This window comes from Anser anser (assembly GCF_964211835.1).
Source record: "Anser anser genome assembly, chromosome: 23".
Taxonomy (NCBI): domain Eukaryota; kingdom Metazoa; phylum Chordata; class Aves; order Anseriformes; family Anatidae; genus Anser; species Anser anser.
Window position 1 is genome coordinate 1174152 of NC_139744.1, and position 18230 is coordinate 1192381.

Sequence of the window (18230 nt, forward strand, 5' to 3'; positions counted from 1 at the left end):
GCAGGGAGCGGGGGGGCACGGCCCCCTTCGGGCTCCCCACGCGTGCCGCGGGCGGACCCCACCCCCGCCCTGGGGTGCCCCGTGGACACCGGGAAAGGCTTCCGACCGGGCCCTGGCTGTTCAATTTGGGGTGAAAATCCACGGTTTGGGGTTTTGTTCCCGGAAAGGGGAGAGGAGTAAACGATTCGAAAGTATGAGGGGCCAAAAATACATAAATAAATAAAAGAGAGATAGAGAAAAAAAAAAGAGGGGGCACCCGGATTTGAACCGGGGACCTCTTGATCTGCAGTCAAATGCTCTGCCACTGAGCTATACCCCCTGCCCTGCACCACCCCCTCTGCACCCTTTTACCCGTGGCGCTGGGGGGGGTGGGGGGGGGGGGACACGACTCGGCCTCTTGTGGATTTTACCCCCGCGGGACTTTTCCAGCCCCGGCAGCTTGACAAAAGCCGGCGTCGTTCTCCCGCAGCATGACGGAGCCTTTTGCCTGGAGGCGACGTCCGATCGGTTTGCTCAGGTTTTGCTCCGGGTTTACTTTCAGGGGGGCACAGACGCCGCTCGCGGTGCTCCGTCGACCCCAAACGCTGCGCGGGGCTGGGGACGCAGCCCGATGGGCTGAAACCAAACGACGGGGAATAACGGCGGCAAGTGCAGAAGTATGGGGTTTAACGGCCGTAAATTGAACTGCTGACGGTAAACGCCCGGTTTGTAGCTGATGAGGGAAGTACAAAAGCATTGCCCGGAGTAACAGCGCAAACGTCCTGCTCCGCTCTGTTTTCCAGGACATCTTCCGCGAGTGGGGTCCTGAAAGGCCATCGGCTCTCACCCATCACCGGACCCATCAGGAGAGGAGCGCGGGCCAAACCGCGGGGCGAGCTGACTGCGTGGGGCCAGGCCGAGTGTGCCAGACGCAAGATGCAGCTCCGGAAAAAAAAATAAAGCAAGCCGTAGGTGGGACGGCACCCGGCAGAGCCGTGTCCTCGGCTGCCCCGGGGAAGCAGCAGCTCCGCCGCGTGTAGGGGTGAGGCTGAATCGTGGCGTACGGGGAGCGTGCCCTCCCGAAACCCTCGGGCGACGAACGGGCTCTGTCACCCAGCAGCATCTCCTGAGCCAAGAGAGCAAAAAGCACCCACGAGGACATCCCAGAGAGCTGGGTGCGCAGAAAAGCGTGCCTTATTTTAAGGCAAAAGGGCCCAGGAAAGGGGTGGGAGGCTGGCTGGTGGGGGTGGGAAGTGCCGGGTGAGGTACCGGGAAGGGAAGGAGTGGGCGCCCTGCGAGAGGATCAGATAAGCTGCTTTTAAACGAAGGAAACCAATTTGAAGCCGCATCCTGAAACGAAGAAGGGGGAAGAGAGCCGAGCGCAGCCTCGTTTGGTGTGGGCGTGCGTCATTAAAGGACTCCTGGCTTTGCGAGGCTCCTTCTTTTGCGACAGGCTCTGGGCTGGGATAACGCCGGGGGACCCGGGGCGCAGCTGCCCCCGGGTGGGAGCAGCGACAGGAGCGGTGGCAGCGTCCTGCCCGCGGCCTCCGCGCCGTGGGGTCCGGATCCAGCGCCGCCGGCCCGACCCCGAGCGCAGCGCTGCGAAGCTGCCGCCCTGCGCACGCGGGAGGCACCCACGGGGGCCGGGGCCGCGCGTCTGCGCCCTGCGGGCTGCGCGTTCCCGCTGCGTCTCGAAACAGCGTGTGGGGAAAACACGCGTGGGAGTGGGGAAAAAATAAAATAAAATTGTTCTTCGAGGGGGCACCCGGATTTGAACCAGGGACCTCTTGATCTGCAGTCAAATGCTCTACCACTGAGCTATACCCCCCGGCTGCCGCTGCGCCCCGCCCGCGCGCTCTAAGTGCGCGCCGCGGCCCCACGCGTGGGCGAGGCGGGACCGGGGGGGGGCCCCGCTGGGGTCCCGGGGGGGGGGGGCTGCGGGCAGGGGCAAAGGGGCCGCGCGTGGGCGGCCGCGCGAAGGGGCCGCGCGTGCACACGTGGGCGGCCGTGCACCGCGCGCGTGCACGCGGGGAGGGCCGCCGCGAGCACGCGCGCGCGGGCGGGAGCCCCCCTCGGGGTGGGGGGGGGGGGGGGGGGGGGTGCCGCGTGTGCCTGCCCCCGCCCACACCGCGATTTGCTCGCGGGGGGGGGGGGGGGGCGGCGCGCGTGCAAGGGCACGTGTGTGTGCGTGCGCGCGCGGAGGGCGGGGGGGGGCGCGCGTGGGTGGGCGCGCGCCGCCGCTCCGCCCCCCCCTCCCCGAAACCCCTCCCCTGCCCCCCCCCCTCCCGGTTCCCCCCCCCCCCCCCCCCTTATTTAGCGGCGCGGGGCGCGGGCGGCGGCCCAGAGGCGGCGGCGGCGGAGCCCGGCCATGAACCCCAACTGCGCCCGCTGCGGGAAGATCGTGTACCCCACCGAGAAGGTCAACTGCCTCGACAAGGTGGGTGCGAGGGGGGGGCACCCGCCCGGCCACGCTCCGCGCTGGGCGCCCCCGGGGCTCCCGGTGCCGCCGCCCGCACCGGGGGGGGGACCGGGACCGGGACCGGGACCGGGATTGGGATTGGGATTGGGATCGGGATCGGGACCGGGATCGGGACCGGGGGGGGTCGGGGGCGCAGCCCCGGTCCCGGCCGGCTGGGGAGCGGCGGCGAGCGCTGCCCCCGGGAGCCGCATCTGGTTCGCGTTACCGCGGGTTTTGTTGATTTGTTTTTTTTTTTTAATTTTTGTTTTAATTATTATTTTTTTTTTAAGTCTCCGGTTCCGCCCGCTGCCTCCCGGCTCCGGGTTCTCGCCTTGGGAGCTGCCCGGCGGAGCGCGGTGCTCCCGGTTCTCTGGGGGGGGGGGTGCTTTAACCGAAATAAACCCCGGGGCAGCCTCTCGGGTGCTGTCGGGGTCTGGCCTCAGGCCTGGAGGAGGAGGAGGAGGAGGAGGAGGTGGTCGTGCCTCAATCCCTCGCTGTCCTCCGGCTGCTGCCGGGGCTCCGTGCCCCCCCGGACCCCCCAGAGCCGACCCCTCCCGGCGAGCGGAGCTGCCCTCCTCCTCCTCCTCCTCCTCCTCCTGCCCCAGGCTTCTGGGACCATCCGTGCGGGGACTAAAAAAAGTAACTCCAAGAATGCAAAGATCTCAGCAGCGACATTCCTGAGCTCCGGCAGACCCTATTGCTCGCATTTTTAGCGGGTGATGTTTCCTCCTTGGGCCGGCGATGGCTCCGTGCTCAGCTCTCAGCCCGGCGGCCCGGGGAGCCTCCCGTTCGTGCGGAGCGGCGAAGCGCCGCTGTCTGCCGGCCTCCCGTCGCCCCGGGGGCTCTGAACTGGGGGTAACTGGAAGGGAAGGGGGCTGGCGCGTCGCTTCTTCCTGTGCAGGCAGCCTCTGGCTTCTGTGCTGCTTCTGAGCTGGCGATTGTGCGCTGCCATGAAGGCATGAGTAATGTGCGTCCTCGCACCACGTATGCTAGCTCTTTGGGAGCAAGCCGACAGCTGCAGCGGTCATCCTGTGCTTCTGGGGCCTTGCTTGCGTGTCTCTGCTCCAAGTCACCTCGGACATACAGCACCCCCTAACAAAGCAGCTCCCCCAGCAAGCTCCCCGTTAATCCTTCCTGGGGCCCCTGGCTGCTGAGGCAGGGCTGGAGGAGCCCGGCCACCTCCCGTAGGAGCACAGGGTAAGCAGTTTTATCAGCGTGGATGTCCCCCTGCTTCGCTCTGCCCCGAGCAAAGTCTAAAGGGCAGCTCTGGGGCTGTTTGCACAAGGCTGGAGTTGGACCGAAGGCAGCAGCCGCGAAGGGCTCCTGGGAGGAGAGGTGTGCGAGGCTTGCACGGAAGCTTTCCGTGCCTCTGCTGGTGTGCGACAGGCAGATGTTGTTTGGTTTTCTCCCCAGCGTCCTGGCAGTGAAATCAGGAAGGGCAGCTACCAGCTTCTCCTCTGAGAGTCGCAGCAAATGCGGAAAAGTTGCTTCTGCGCTGGGCTTTAGAAACACAGCACAGCGGCCGAAGTGAGGCTGCCTGCCCGAAGCGCTGCGTGGGGCGAAGCTCTGCCTCTGCCCTTCCGATGTTGACACCCCGTGAGAGGCGAAGGCACCGGGCAGTGCCCGTCCTTACCCCCCGCCCCCGTCCCACCACCAGGGTGCTGTACCACAGCCAGCTTCCGTGCTGGGAGTGGCTGGGGCTGCCGAGCTCCAAGCCCTTGTGAGGCTGATGCTGGGTGACTTTAAAACAAGCAGAAGCCGGAATTCGCCCTTAACTGTGTTAAACCTCATTACGAAAACCTCGTTATGAGTGTCCCCAGCCCCGTTAGTCTCTCCTGATGCCATCTTAATCCTCCGCCTCTCAGGTGGTGCTGGCTCCCAGGCGTGCAGCCGTGGTTTGCCTGCTGGGTGGATGCTTTGCAGCTGCAGCACGAGCTGCGAAATGGGTGCGGGACGTGCCCTGGCTGCGAGCCCTGTCCCTTGTCTGCCACAAGTGGCGGCGCTCAAAGCGCTGCGTGTCCGGAGAGCGGCTGGCCTGGATCGCAGCGGGCTGCTGCCAGTGGAGCCCAGCCTGCGGGCACGGTGTGCTGTGTGGCTGTACCTAGCGCCTGCTCCAGGTGCTCAGAGCACTTTAAGCTTGGAATTGGAAGCCCAGGGGTCGATGCTCCTGCGGAAAGCTCTCCGAAGCTTGTCCCCCCTTCTCTGCAGCGCTGCTGGAGGGTGAGCGGTGGCGGCAGGGGAAGCCTCTGTGGCTGCTGTTCCTGTGCTGGCTGCGGCAGCCCTTCAGCCCTCCTCCTCGGGGCTGGCTGAGGTTCCTGGGCCTGGTGGTAGCGCTGTTAGGGGCGAGATAACAATTCAGAGGCAGCAAGGCTCAGAGGTAGGGGCGGCTCTCCAGGCACCCCAGCTGCCTGCCCAGCCCTTGAAGGGCCCTGAACTGCCTCTGGGGTGGCAATAACTCAGCTGAAAGGCTGTAACTTTCAGGATGGTGACGACTCAGCTGTTGATTTTTCTGTCCAGTCTGAAAGCTTAGAGAGGAAGGAAAAAAAAAAAATCCCTGTGGGCTGGATGTGAGCTAGGGCGTTAGCACGGTGAGGCACAAGGAGTTTGCATAGACCAATGCAGCGAGAGCCGCTCTTGCTCGGCCGCTGCTAGCAGCAGGCTCTGGAGGAACTCGTGTAACTGGAGGAAAAGAACAAATATGTTGCTCTGAGCAACTGAAACGAGGCAGCAAATTGTCCTGCTCGGCTGAGTCATCGCCCGCGAGCGCGGCGGTGTTTGTGCTCGGGGTGTGGTACCTGGGGTAGGTGGCACAAGGGCTTCGGCCGGGCTCTGCGCAGAGCGCCCAGCCGGCGGTGCCAGCGGTGGAGACGACTTTTTAGAAGCTTAAGGGTGGAAAAAGCTGAAGGTGGAAATAGCAGCAGCTGCTGCCAGCTGTTCTCCCTGTGTCTGCTCCGTGCACGCTGAGCGTAGCCTGACTCAGAGCCCTGGGTGTCTCACCGGGCTCGCTGACGGAAGCAGCTCTGAGCAGGTCTCACTGGGCTCCTTCCAGCCCAGAAACCCCTTGAGTCAGATGAGCTCTGAACGCTTAAAATGCTGCTTTAGAGCTCGGTTGGTGTTGCAGCTGATAATGTTGTGATCTGGGTTTGTCTCTACCCTGGAGTCCCAGTGTGCTTCCTGGCCCAAAGGAGAGCCGTGCTGCTGGAAAGCTGTGTCCGGACCTCAGGTGGGGTGAGCCCGAGGCTGCTGGAGCAGGGGCAGGGGGAAGAATGCAGGCACTGCTCCACCAGCACCAAGGAGCGCCCTACAGCAGCGGGGAGAGGGGGGCTGAGATGTATGTGGGGTCACCCGGCATCTTGTGGGGCTGTAGGGCTCTGCGAGGGCTGGGGTGAGCCACTGGGCCCGCAGGAGGGTGGTGAGGACCTTTGGGACACCTGTGTTGGTCCGTCTGCTTCTCGTGAGAACCTTTCCTTCGCTATCTTCATTTCCTTGGCTCAGCATCTCTGTGCAGCCTCACCTGACCTGCTCTTCTGGCTATCTCTTGGCTAACATCAGCAGAAAAACCTAAAGTGGTAACTTTGAAGCCTGCGAACCACAGCTGTTAACTCTGCTGACAGTCTCCCTTCTTGTGTTTGGCCTAGCCCAGTGAATTCCCGATCTGGAGATAAGGCAGCGTGCTGCTATAATGCTAAGCCATAAATGTTGCTGCCCTGTTGAGATAAGGCACATTGGCAGAGGGGGATTTGCTTTGTCCTAAACTGGTAAGAGAATTATTGTCTGTCCGTGGGTTTTGCTGGGGTTGGGGATGTCAGCACTGTCTCTCAGCTGAAGGAGCCCGAGTTTGAATTACACAAAGCAGGGCCACGTCCCATCGGAACAGCAAGTCACTCGTGCTAATGCTTCTCTCATCTGTTTCCAGTTCTGGCATAAAGCATGTTTCCACTGCGAGACCTGCAAGATGACCCTAAACATGAAAAACTACAAGGGCTACGAGAAGAAGCCGTATTGCAACGCGTGAGTATCTGCTGCCGGTTGGTGCTGCTGTGATGGTGCTGGGTCTGCGCCGTGATGAGGGGGTTGCTGGACCCTCTGGGTCTGGGGGTGCTGAGGGGGTTGTTGGACCCTTCCCCCTCTCAGATACTGGTCCTCATGTCCTGAAATGTGGGGCACAGGGAGCCCCGACCTCGCTCAGCAGGAGGGGTCTTTCCCCACTGCTCTGCAGCATTTCCTGGGGGTGCACGTGAGGCTCCAAGTGGAGGGGGGATGCAGGCCAGTTAGATGGGGTGACACAGGCTGGTTAAAGCCCCATTAAACTGCCTTTGCCACCATAAATGCCAGCCGATGGCCTCTGCTCTGAGTTCCAGCCTGGGCAGACAAAGGGTGGATAAAATTCAAATACAGGCAGGCATTTAGGTGGAGCTGCTCTTAACCCGCATCCCTGCGGAGAGGAGGGGAAACGAGAAGGTGCTTGTTCCCCCAGTTGAAGGCAGGTGCCTGGGGACAGAGAAATGGGACACAGGGGTGTCACTGCAGCTTGTGCCCTGCTAGGATGGGAGGTGACAGCCAAGTGTCTTCACCCTCGCCTGCTGGCACGTGCCCTGCGGAGCAGCCTGTGGGGCAGGTGCAGCACAAGTGTCTGGCTGCACCGCTCCTCAGCTCACTTCCCTGCTTCTCTTTGGTGCTTGCTGGCCCCCACAATTGTTTTTTCTTCTCAAGGGAAGACCCTTGATTGTGCGTGACAGTGGGAGAGCGCTGACAAACAGACTTTCTGAGCAATAAGGGGTGACTCCAAGCCAGCGCTCCGTTCTGAAGCTGGTTTTTTACTCTAGGAGGTCTTAAATGTGATGTGCCGTGCGCGGTTTGTTTGGGCAGGAAGCTTTGCATAAAAACATCAATGCTGTCTTTGTGTTGGGTTTTTAAAGTTCTCCTTAGTCAGTTCCTCTGCAGTTGATGATCACTGGAGTTAGGAGCTTTAAATGGTAACCCAGCCTGCTCGTTTGTTGAAGTCTAACAGAGATAGCTGTCTGGGTTCCGGGGTTGGGTCATGGAAGCTAGTCCCTACTCAGTTCATAGGTAAGTGAAAGTGTGCTTGCTGTGCATGTTAATGTGTATAAAGCAGCTTTGCGGTAAGATTTTTGCAGCAGCTTCTTATATATTAACCGGCCTTAGAAGGAAAATTAGATGATGTACCACTAAGCTCTTGTACAGCAGGTTCCATTCACAGAGTACTTTAAAAACTGTAATCCTGACAACATCCTTGTAAGATGGGTATTAATCATCTTAGTGTCTAAGAATGGAAAGGAGAAGCAATAAGTTCACCAGTCAGTGGTGCTCTGGCAAAAAACTTCCCCTTCAGCTCAGTTACTGCTGGCACCACGTGCTGGCGGTGGGGGCTGTGACTTGGCTGTGGTGGGCAAACTCCTGCTGGACAGGGTGAGGCGGGCAGCGTCCAAGTCTGCTGGTAATGCTGTGTCCTGGGACCTTACCTCAAGCGCAGGGCGGCAACGGTGTGAAAAGCAGCAAATAGCCCTTGTTATCTGGTAGTGGGGGCCCCTGGCACTAGCTCAGAACTCCTGCTTTAAAGGTGAAAGGGAAATCCCTGGAGTAATGGCACGGTGCGGGGGGAGCACGCAGCCTGAGGGGACTGAGCTGCTGGGGCTCCCCAGCACTCGTTCCTTGGCTGTGGGGTCCCCAAATCTGCTGTGGTGGTGGAGCAGCCAGTCCGGGATCCGAGAGCTTGGGGCCTTGGTTTGCAGCAAGCAGCAGGTCTCTGCAGGAGCTGATTCCCCCCCCCGAGCTCTCCTCATTGTCCTGAACCTCGTTGTCCTCACCTGCGCCCCGATGCCAGCGCTGGGAGCTCTGAGCCTGGCCACAGGCACGGCCCTGGGGTCCCTTCAGTGCTCTCCCTCCACGCTGCTGCAAGGGAAGTGGGATAATAATGGGAAATTCCTGAGATTCCAAGGAGTCTGCGCAACCCCGACCCATCTCAGCTTCTCACCCCCCTCCGCTCAGAGCTCCCTTTGATGCCGCTCGCTGCCTTAACCCTTCAGCAGCCTCTCTCCGGAGGCAGCTGCGTGGCTCGCCTCTACCCCAGGGCGCTCAGATGGCGCACGGAAACCTGCGTTTGGTTCTGTTCTTCCTGCTTGGCGTGGCCGTGCCTGGCCGTGGAGGGAGCCGAGGGCAGCTGGGGGCTGCACGGGGTCAGTGCCCATCGTGGGGCTCAGGGAGCTGCAGGCACAGGGCTTGTTCCCTCCCAGCCTCTGCCGCTGCAGCTGGGACCCCTGGTGCCCCCGGAATATCCTGGGGAGGAAGAAAGGGCTGGGCAAGGTGGGTGAGCCCCGAGCTGCCCCCGAGGGTCCCACGGTGTTGGGGCTGAGGGGCGACATCTTCTGTCCCTGAGCAGAAGTGGGGGGAAAAGCAACGTTTGTGCTGGCAGGGAGGAGGCTGCTTTTCTGAACATGCCCTAGCACAGGGTCTCCTCTGTTCGAGCTGTGGCCGTCTGCCAAATTCCGAAGTTTCTTTCTTCAAGAGAGCAGGAGGAAGAGGGCTGGGCTTCCTCCCCGTGTGACGCTGCCCCAGCAATAAATCTGCGTGCTGCCTTTCAGGAAGGTGGCTGGTAGCTGCCCCGAGGGCTCAGCTCCCCGTGCCCAGGGGGAGCTCGGTGGTAGATGCGACCAGGTCCTCAGCGTTCCACTTGTGGCTTCGGCTGGGTACTGGGGTGACTGGCTGCTCACTGGGAGCAGCGTTTGAGGCTGGGCTCATCTTTTTATGTGAGTTCCTCTGCTTCCACCTCTTTCTGGTTCAAGGTAGGGCTGTATGCAGATAGTGTGAGGCCTCTGAGGGTGGAGGAGAGCTGAGCTGCGAAGGACAGGTAAGACTGCGTGGGTGTCCAGGGGACCAGCTGCTCCCAACTACACATTATATACAGGATTTAATTTCTGCTGCAGGGATAACGGAGCTGTGCTGCAGCTGGCAGAGCTGGGCCAGTTTCTTGGCTGCCGAGTCCTAACTGGAGGTGGTGCCTGCAGCAGCGCTGCTCTGGTCCTCTCCTGGAAAACCCCGGGGGCTGGCAGCTCCGTGCCTTGCCTCGGCAGTCACTCATCATCCAGCACAAATTAGTGTCTTGAGAATCCTGCCTGAGAGTTCAAAGCAGTGTGTTTGGTCTGGGGACTTTGGCATCTTCAGAGATGTCACTGGGTGTGGGAGCTGGGGTGGAAGCAACCCAGGCAGCTGCGGGCACGAGGTTCCTCTGCTCTGTCCTGGTTATGAGGTTGTTCTGCTCCTCTCCCTCAAGAGAACATCTAGACAGGGCTGGACTTCATCTTAGAGCGATGGGCTCACACGAATTCCTGCTGGAGTAAAAGCAATCCCTCTGGATGCGTCTCCCTGCTGGCTGAAGCAGGGCTGGCTGGAGGGGCTGCCCCTGCCCCGCGGTGCTGGGTGTGAATTTTGGGCAGGCAGGGAGTGAGTGGCCTTCCCCTGCCCCCCCGGGAGCCTGGTGCGGCTCCGGCATCCTCTGTTGGGGCTCGCACGGCCGTGTGCTGCTGGCCAGACCCTGCTTGCCTCTGATGTGCTGCTGGCTGGACCCTGCTGCTCAGCGTCCGGGGCAGAGCCCTGCAGGCAGGTGCTGTGCTGCTCCCCTCAGCCCCCTCGTTGGCAGGGGAAGGGGAAAACTTTTTTTTTTCCCCCCTCCTCACAAAGGGGCTAAAGGCTATGTGAGACTGCCAAAAATATCTTACGTAGGTGTGTCAGCAGGGTCTCTGTTCCCTCCATCTGCTGTGTTTGCGTGACTTCAGCGTCTCTTCAAGGAGATGCCTTTCCCTGCAATAAACCACACCCGGCGGTGGCTGTCCTCTTTGTGCCAAGTGTGTCTGGGGGGATCGGGGCCATGGGGCCAACGGGGGGGTCAGGGCCATGGGGCTGATGTGCCTTGTTGCCAGCCCCAGCTTGCTAGCAGCCCCCCGGCTCGCCTAGCGAGGAGCATCGCTTGGGCACGAGCCACAAACCTCCCACTTCTGGTGGCGACCCGAGGAGCCTCCCCGGCAGATTTCTCCCTGGTAACTTGATCCCCGCCTTTCCATTTGGAGCGAGCTCCCTGATACCTCTGGGGCTCGCTTCTCGCTTGGAAAAAGTTAGCGAGCGGTGGGCAGAGCTGCTCCAAGTTCCCCAACGAGCCAGGGATCTGTTCTTGGCACTCCTCGCCGCTCCATCTGGTAGCAGCCTACTACACTAATAAGTGATCCTCCGAGTTTGGGGGGGGGGGCAGGAAGGGAAAGAGGAACAACTGTGTTGCTGGGACGCGGTCCAGGTGTTTATCCCGATGCTTTATTTGTGCCGAGTTTCTGGATGAGAATAACTGGCTTTCTGTCTCGGTGCACACACTTTGTGCGCTGTGGAGCTCCGAGCAGGCACCGCTCTTTGTCCTGGTGTAAATGGGAGCTGGCCCCCAGCACGTGGTGGGTGCTGTGGGGGGGGGACCCCAGCACGTGGTGGGTGCTGTGGGGGGGGGACCCCCGGCATGTGGCTCTAAGGAGAGGCTGGGGAGCGCAGGGTGCTGCTGTCACCGCTGGGGAGTTTGGGGAAGGGCCCCAGGCCCCTCTTTTGTAGGATGGGGGTGTGGTATATGGGAAAGCTGCCCCGTGTGATGCTGTCACGTAATGGTTGGGATGCTGCAAACATCAGTGAATCCTCTTTGGGCTGCAATGTCTGTCCCCTTTGGGGCGCGATGTCTGCTTTCCGGAGTATTTAGGAAGGGCAGCTTACTCCAGGTGCTCTCCATGTGCTTGGGATTGATGCAGGGACCTCCGGTAGCTGACATTATTGCTCCAGGCTTCCTGGTCAGTTCATGGAAACCCAAAATCCCTCTCCAGGGCTCTGCTACCTCCCCCCACCCCGTGCTCTGCTGCTGCCTCCTCCGTGGCTGGTGCCTGCAGTGTTCACATCAAATCAGAGATGCCCCTGTGCGCGCAACCCCAAGTGTTCGCAGGTGGAGCCTCTGCAGAAGCGGGAGCCGGGGCAGACCTCGCGGTGCCCCTCTGCAGCTCGCTGCTCCCTCCTGGCTCCCCCTGTGTTGCCGGATCGCTTCTCACCATAGCCCAGGGCGTTCTCTCCACCCGCCCACCTGGTGAACGTGGGCTCCCTGCCTCATCCCCTAGCTGCCCCTGGAGCCTGGAGGATGGGAGATGTGCTCCAGCTCGGGTAGGAGCTGTGTCAACAGGACGCTGCCTTATTGTTCAGGACAAAGCAGATGGCAGGTGAGCTTGTTCTCCAAGGAACACGATCCCCTGTAGTCAGGGCATCTGTGGGCCGGGGTCCTCCTGCTCGTGCAGCAGGCACCGTCTCCCCGTGCATGGCAGCAGAACCCAGGCGGCTTCCCCGTGCCCCCCGCAGCAGCAACGCAGCTCACCCCACACGGGGGGCTCGGGCAGAGCCCCTCGCCCTGCCCTGGGCAGGGGGCAGCACCCACAGAGCCTCGGGGAGGGTTTTGGCTGAGGCCGCAGCAAGGTCTGCCTGGCACAGACCTCGCTGCGTGGGGTGGGGGTGGCTGTGGATGGCTGTTGACTTTCCTGAACTTATTTATCTGAACTTATTTATCCACGCCTGGGGCCAAAAGCCTTGTGGAAAAAAACAGCACCGTCGTGACGCCTGCCCTGTTCCCATAAGCAGCTCTGTAGCTCCTCTGAGCCCTGTCTGTAGTGGGGGGGGTTGGACAGGCCCTGCTCTGTTTTGGGGGCTGAGGGATGGGACGGGGGCAGCGTGGTGAGCAGAGCCGATTCCAGAAGTGACTGCTGGCTTCACAGCTTGGCACCCCTTGTGCTGCTGCTTTCACTTGAAACCTTTCCATTGTGGATTGAAGCAGGTTCCCGAAGCAGGCTGCTTTCCACCCGGCAGCATTCTGCTCTGCAACACCCTCTGCTATCTGCTGGCAGAGCCCCTGGGGAAGGGGGAGAGGCGCGGAGCTGCCGAGCAGAGCGCTGCGCCCAGTGCTGTGCCCTGCTCAGCACCCAGGCAGCCGAAGGGAGCTGGGGGCGAGGGGGTTTTCCTTCTGCCTCCCCCAGCCTGGCGCCGGTACGTGGGGTGGACGGTGGGAATCGGAGCAGCAGTGTCCTGTGGAGCGGCGCCGAGCTCGCACACCCGACTCTCAGTCAGGCTGCGAGCAGCTGCTGGGGAGAGGCGGCAGCTGCACACGTGGAGAGCTGGACCAGCCATTTTGGCAGCCTGTCCCTGAAAGTGTTGGGAGGAACTGAAATCTCTCTGCGCTGCCTGCTCTTTTATGGTGGGATGTTTGCAAGCCTCTTCTGCAAAGTGGCACGGTGCTGCTTTTATTTAAAAAAGAAAAAGTTTATTTTGTTAAGCCTGTCCCCAGGAATCAGCAAGTCTTTGAAAGGCAGGATGTGAACTTAAAGCGTTCTGGCAAGGCAGAGTCTATTACTTCCTTTGTTTAACTCTTCTTTCCCAAAACCTCGATGCAGCTGCACGAAGGCGGCCGTCGCCCCCCAGGGGGGCAGGTCTGTGGGTGGGGAAGGGGCTGCACGTCCTCACCCAGGGCAGCACCGCTGCTCGCCAGGCAGATCTGCCGAGGCACTTGCTTAGTGCCTGCGCTTGAATAGAAGCAACTCTTGGAGCTAGGGAGGCTCTTGTAGACACTCAGCCATCTCCTGCTCGTCCTGCTGGGGACAGACACACGCTTGAGTCCTGCTGAAGGTGGCATATCTGTGTCCTGAAGCTCTCAGACTAGGGGGGCCTCTCGGTCAAGCAGCGTGCATGACCAGAGCACTGCTTACGAGGTCCTGCAGCCGTGTCCCACCGGTGTCTTTACTGGAGAAGTTTAACTCTGCCTCCCAGCTCATGCGAAGCTCCCCAGGCTCGAGCCCTGCTGCTTGGGAGGGAGCAGAGTGGAGGTCCTCTGGGAGGGCGGCTCTTGGGGGCAGCCTCCTGGGCGCGGGGATGTGCTGGGATGTGAGCAGGCTGAATTTTGTGTTGGTCCGGGGCTGAGGTCGCTGGCACACCCTTCGCTGCGCTGGGTGCAGGAAGGTGGAACTGCTGACGGGGTTGTCTGCCTCGGGGTCACGGGAAGCTGGGGCTGGCACGGGGCTGATGCTGGTCAGCACGTGGGAAAGTCTGCGCCCGCCGCCCGGCGTCCCTGCACCGGGAGCTTCCTGCCTCAGCCCTGCCTTTGCTTGTGCAGCTCTTTGTGGGGGTTCTTCGGAAGAACCGGGGGAGCTTCGTCTCCTCTGGCGGCACGAGGGCCCCGTAGTGGCAGGGGGGGAGATGGCAAAGCCAGCTGGGGGAGGGCTGCTGAGCAGACGGACCCTTATCCCATGGTAATCCTACAGCTGCTGTGAACAGCGGGGAGAGCTTCCAGGTGCCTTGGAGTTAACGCACCCAAGCAGCTCCTAATGCAGGAGCCAGACAGGCTCGGTCTGGCTTGCAAAGACTCCGCTGACCTGATTTAACAATGCAACACGAAATGCCTCGTCTCTGGCGGCCGTAGCGGAGCTGGAGCAGCCTCGCTGGGAGGGCTTGCCGAGGGCTTGGATGCTTCGTCCCCCCCCTGCACCTGCAGCCTTCGGCAGGGAGAGCAGCCCCGTGCTTCTGCCAGCCTGGGAGCAAAGAGCTCCGGTGCTGTGGTTGTGCCAGCCAGAGGAAAGAACCGGGGCACCTCTGCGTTAGCTCCCATGGTGGTTTCTTCCTGGCCCCCATTTGTTCTGGAAAGGTTACTGGTTTTGTCTGGGCAGCTGTTACTGAGCAGCAGACTTCGCCCAAATGTCATATCGAAGGGTGCGTGGGACTAATTAGTTCCCATCAGTGTGTCAGAAGGATTGTTTGGAGCAGGGTCCCCTGTTTGTCATCGTGGTTGTCATCTTCAGAGGCCCTGGAGCACTGAGGGTTTTTCTGCTGGCCCTTCAGGGCTCGGTCGCCTTGGCTGCATTGTCAATTCAAGTGACTTTTGCTCCTTGCGTGCTTTTCTACCTGTTGGATTAACTTCAGAAATGAGCTTCTGGGGAAGAGCCGAGGAGCAAAGGGCGTCGGGGCGAGCGTGCATGTGTTAGAGGAGGACGTGAACGTGGTGCTGGCGTGGAGCTGCTGGCAGCAGCTGGATGAGCTCCTGCACCCTGCAGCGGCTGGCAGAAAGCTGCCTCCGTCAAGGACTTTGCAACCTCCGTGTGGCGCCGAGCCTGGTGGTGTCGGGGCTGCTGAAATTCCCCCTGGTTCCTGTTTTTTGAAAGCCATCTTGTGCCTTCAGCGCTGGTCCCTGCTTGTGAGGATGGTGCACGGTGATCACACGGGTGCCTTTGGTGCACCTCTGGAGGCAGGCTGAGTGCTGAGCCCCCTCCTGCTTCCCTCCCCAGGATGTTTTGGAGGCGGCTGGGGGAGGGCAGCGAGGACCCCCCTGCTCTGCTCCTTCCTTGGGCCTGGTGATGGGGAGGGGGAGAAGTGAGACTGCACAAGACCACCCCCATGGGGAGGGCAGGACCGGTCCTGTCCCATCCTCAGCACCAGTTCCGCGGATCCCAGGGGAGCGGGCGCCCGGTTCCCATGCGCCCGCTGCCTCCCGCGCTCTCCCCAAACCCAAGGCAACTCGCTCGGTGCTTTCTCATTAAGATTTAATTTACTGCTGACTATTTCTGGGGCTGATTCTCATGCATATGAGATGGCTTTCCCCTCTCTGGCGTGTTGCGGGGATATGGGCGGCTGTGTTTGTGCTGGCTGAGCAGTGGGAAGCGCTGGCTTTGGCGGGGGGGCTGTCACTGCTCCTGAATCAGCAGCTCCTGGCCTTAAATTCCCAAAGGACTCAAATGCCTTTCCTTTACCAGGCGGATCTCATGAGCCACGCTCCGGAGAAAACCGATGCCTAATATTAAGGGAAATGGTTCAACTTGTGCGTTTCTTCCTGTGCTTCCCATGGACAGGTTGCTGCTGCCCCCCCACAGCGGTCTGTAGGGGCTCAAGGCGCAGAGGAAGGCTGCCCCGAGCCTCGGGAGGGTTCCTCAAAATCTCACCGACAGAGGCGGAAACCTAATTCCGGCGTAGTCAGTGCAGGCTGTGCCTATCTCTTCCTCTCCCTCCCCAGGCTCTGCAGCAGGGCACGGACTGCTGTGGGCACAGCGCTCCTGGAAATGCAAGAAGCAGCACTGTTGGCTGTCTTGCAGAAGATTGATTTTTTTATTTTTATTTTTTTTTGCCCTATAGCTGTGGCTTTTTGGTTTCTCTGAGCTCCACGGGGACGGATTTGTGTCACTTGGTGCCCAGCCCTTGCAGCCACTGGGGCTTCCCTCCTCCTGCCCTGGAGGCTGCTGCTCGGACTCGCCTTCGGAGCGATATTGGCATGCCCAGAGCATCGGATGCGGTTGCCATGGGAATGGGATGATTTAGGCTCACAGCACCAGCAGACAGCACGGAGCTCGCGGGCCGTGGCTGAGCCGTAAATGCAGCTCGGGCTCGCTGGTGCGCACAACTGGAACCGTGTTTGCCCTTCATGGGAGCCGTGTGGCTCCGTGCCGCTGTCTGGCAGCGCTGACGGCCTGTGGCTCCATCCCACGGTGGGTCTGGGGCTGATCCGAAGCCTTTGAGACCTCATTTGCCAAATGGAGAATTAGCAATCAGGGAGGGCGTTACGGTTTAACTGCGTTTGTGCTTAAGAAGTGGCTTTGTTCTCTTTGACCTTGGTGTGAGTCAGGCGGTGACTTCCAAGAAACCCAAGCGAGGGCTGCAGGACGTGGGTAACTTGGGTGAAACGAGAGCCGAGTCTCTCCCTGTCCCGCAGTGCCCTGTGAGCCCAGGCGGTGCACTTCCTGGGTTGGCGCTGCTGGTAGCTAAGCCCCGGCTCCCTCAGCGGCTGCCTGATGGCACCCGGCATTGCACAGACATGCATGTTTGCTGCTCCTTACCTCTCCTCCTTCCCACAGCAGCAAGGTGAGCACGACCTCCCCCAACACACGCAGCAGGCACCACTGGGTTGCAAAGACGCATTTCTGGTGTCTCTGTGCCCTCGTCTAAAGCCCGTTCCCCCTGATGCTCTCTATTCAAGGTATTGCGAGCATTACACCCAGTGACTGGTGCAACCGCAGCAGCCTTTATGCGAAGGAGCTTGCTAACCACAGGCTGGTGTCATGTACACAGGCACCCCCCCGTCCTTTGTCAGCCCCGCAGGCTGCTCATCCCTTAGCAGCAGACAGCAGCTGGCGTGGATTTGGTCCCAACGCGTCTGAGGCCGATTTGCTGCTTCTAAAATGTCGCCCGCGGGTGCAGCTCCGAGCAGTGGCCGTAGCAGGGCCTTTGGGTGGGTCCGGGCAGCACCCACCCCGATGTTTGTGCTGCTTGCTTTAGCCGCTGGGAGAGCAGAAACGGTGGCCAGAACAGCAAGAGCTCTGTTTCCACGTGAGCACTTAAGTAAATGGCAAAAACACACCCGGTTCTGTGGTGTCCGTTGCTCCTGGTGAGCACTGGGCCCTCGTAGAGGATCAGATTTTATTGTTACCGGAGTCTCAGTGCCAAAATCTCCACAGCAAGCTGCGGGAAGCAGCGTGGAGAGGTGTATGCCCTGACACCGTACCCCGGCGTGAAGCCTTTTGTGACAGTTCCTAGCAGTAGTGGGGAACGGAGCCCTAGCACACGGTATTATATCCTCTCTAATCAGATTAATCTAAACAGAGATTAAAGTATATCCTCGAAGCAGTCGGTGATCTGTTGCCTAAAACCGATTCTTGTGCTTTTCGGTCTCTCCTGTCGCCAGACGTTTGCGGGGGGCTGTGTAGGGTTGCTTTGGGCTCGCTTGGCACAGGTCCGGCTGCACGGCGCTCGGTGGGGGCTGGCTGGGATCTCACCGAGGCCGGCAGGACAGCCGGGCTGCCGTGGTGGTGTGTTTTTTGGAGGCTGCCCAGGTCTGTCCCCTGTTATCCCGGACGCTGCAGGGCTGGGGAGAGGGGAGCAGGCAGCGAGCTGCTGCTTGCTGAGTTGTCTTTTCCCCTTTCTGCAAACCACATCTGCATCTGTTTGGTTTCTGTGTGTACATGGAGGGTTCTTTATTTTTTCAGCGAGGCTCAGGAGGAGTCTATTTTTATTCTCGAGCTTCCTGCATTGCTGCTTTATGAGGTGTGTGCTGCTCTTGCAGGTCTGTGGCTGTGTCTGCTGCTGCCCTGCTTGGAGGCCAGCAGCTTTCGGACAGATTCCTCCACTTGCAGCTGGCTTTTTGCTAACTTACCCTCAGTTGGCCGCATTTTGGTTAGCCTCAGACAGAGGTGCTAATGCTGATTCTGTAAATAGATGATTGCTAACGCTGCAGCACACAAGCTCCTGGAGCGCAGCCTGGGGGCCTGAGACCCACAAAGTGTCTCATGGCCTGGGAAGGGGCAGGAGCCGTGGCTGGCCTGGAGCTTGCGTAACCCTCGAGAGCTTGGTTCAGCCACCGGTTGGGCTGTGCTGGTGGAGGTGTGGGACTTGGAGGCTGCCCGGGCTGGGTTACAGCCCTGAGACTGGGGTCAGCGCCACGCTAAAAGCCCTCAAACCCCCGAGGGGAGCCGGGCACTGCCCCGCTGCGAGGAGCCACAGGCCTCTGTCACCTCGAGGAGCCTCTCTGGTGGGCGATGGCTCGGTTGCCCTTTTCAGGAGGTTCTAACCCAGTTCTTGTGTTTGAAAGTGAAACCAGGCTGAAGCGGTGCTGTGCGGCGCATGCCGGGAGGCAGCGAGCGCGGCTCTGTGGTAAACACAAACCAGGGCCGGTGCGGCCTGTGCCTCCTGGCCACGGCACTGTGCTGGGAACTAGCTTCCTAAAATCCTTTTTGTGCCACCGTGC

At 60.6% G+C, this 18230-nt stretch overlaps 1 protein-coding gene and 1 long non-coding RNA gene across 2 annotated transcripts in view; both read left to right on the plus strand.

Moving 5' to 3' along the window:
• The first annotated feature begins 6 nt into the window (after window positions 1-6).
• Window positions 7-969, plus strand: LOC310885755. Its single transcript, XR_014574960.1, has 2 exons — window positions 7-693; window positions 783-969. It is a non-coding gene; the product is annotated as an uncharacterized lncRNA (long non-coding RNA).
• A 1294-nt stretch (window positions 970-2263) lies between these two features.
• The window catches only part of LASP1 (LIM and SH3 protein 1), a 31049-nt gene continuing 15082 nt past the window's right edge, over window positions 2264-18230 (plus strand). Inside the window, exons 1-2 of the mRNA XM_083809483.1 lie at window positions 2264-2416; window positions 6354-6448. Of these exons, the coding sequence (XP_083665609.1) occupies window positions 2348-2416; window positions 6354-6448 (164 nt within the window). The 5' untranslated portion in view covers window positions 2264-2347. The remainder of the gene's footprint in view (window positions 2417-6353; window positions 6449-18230) is intronic.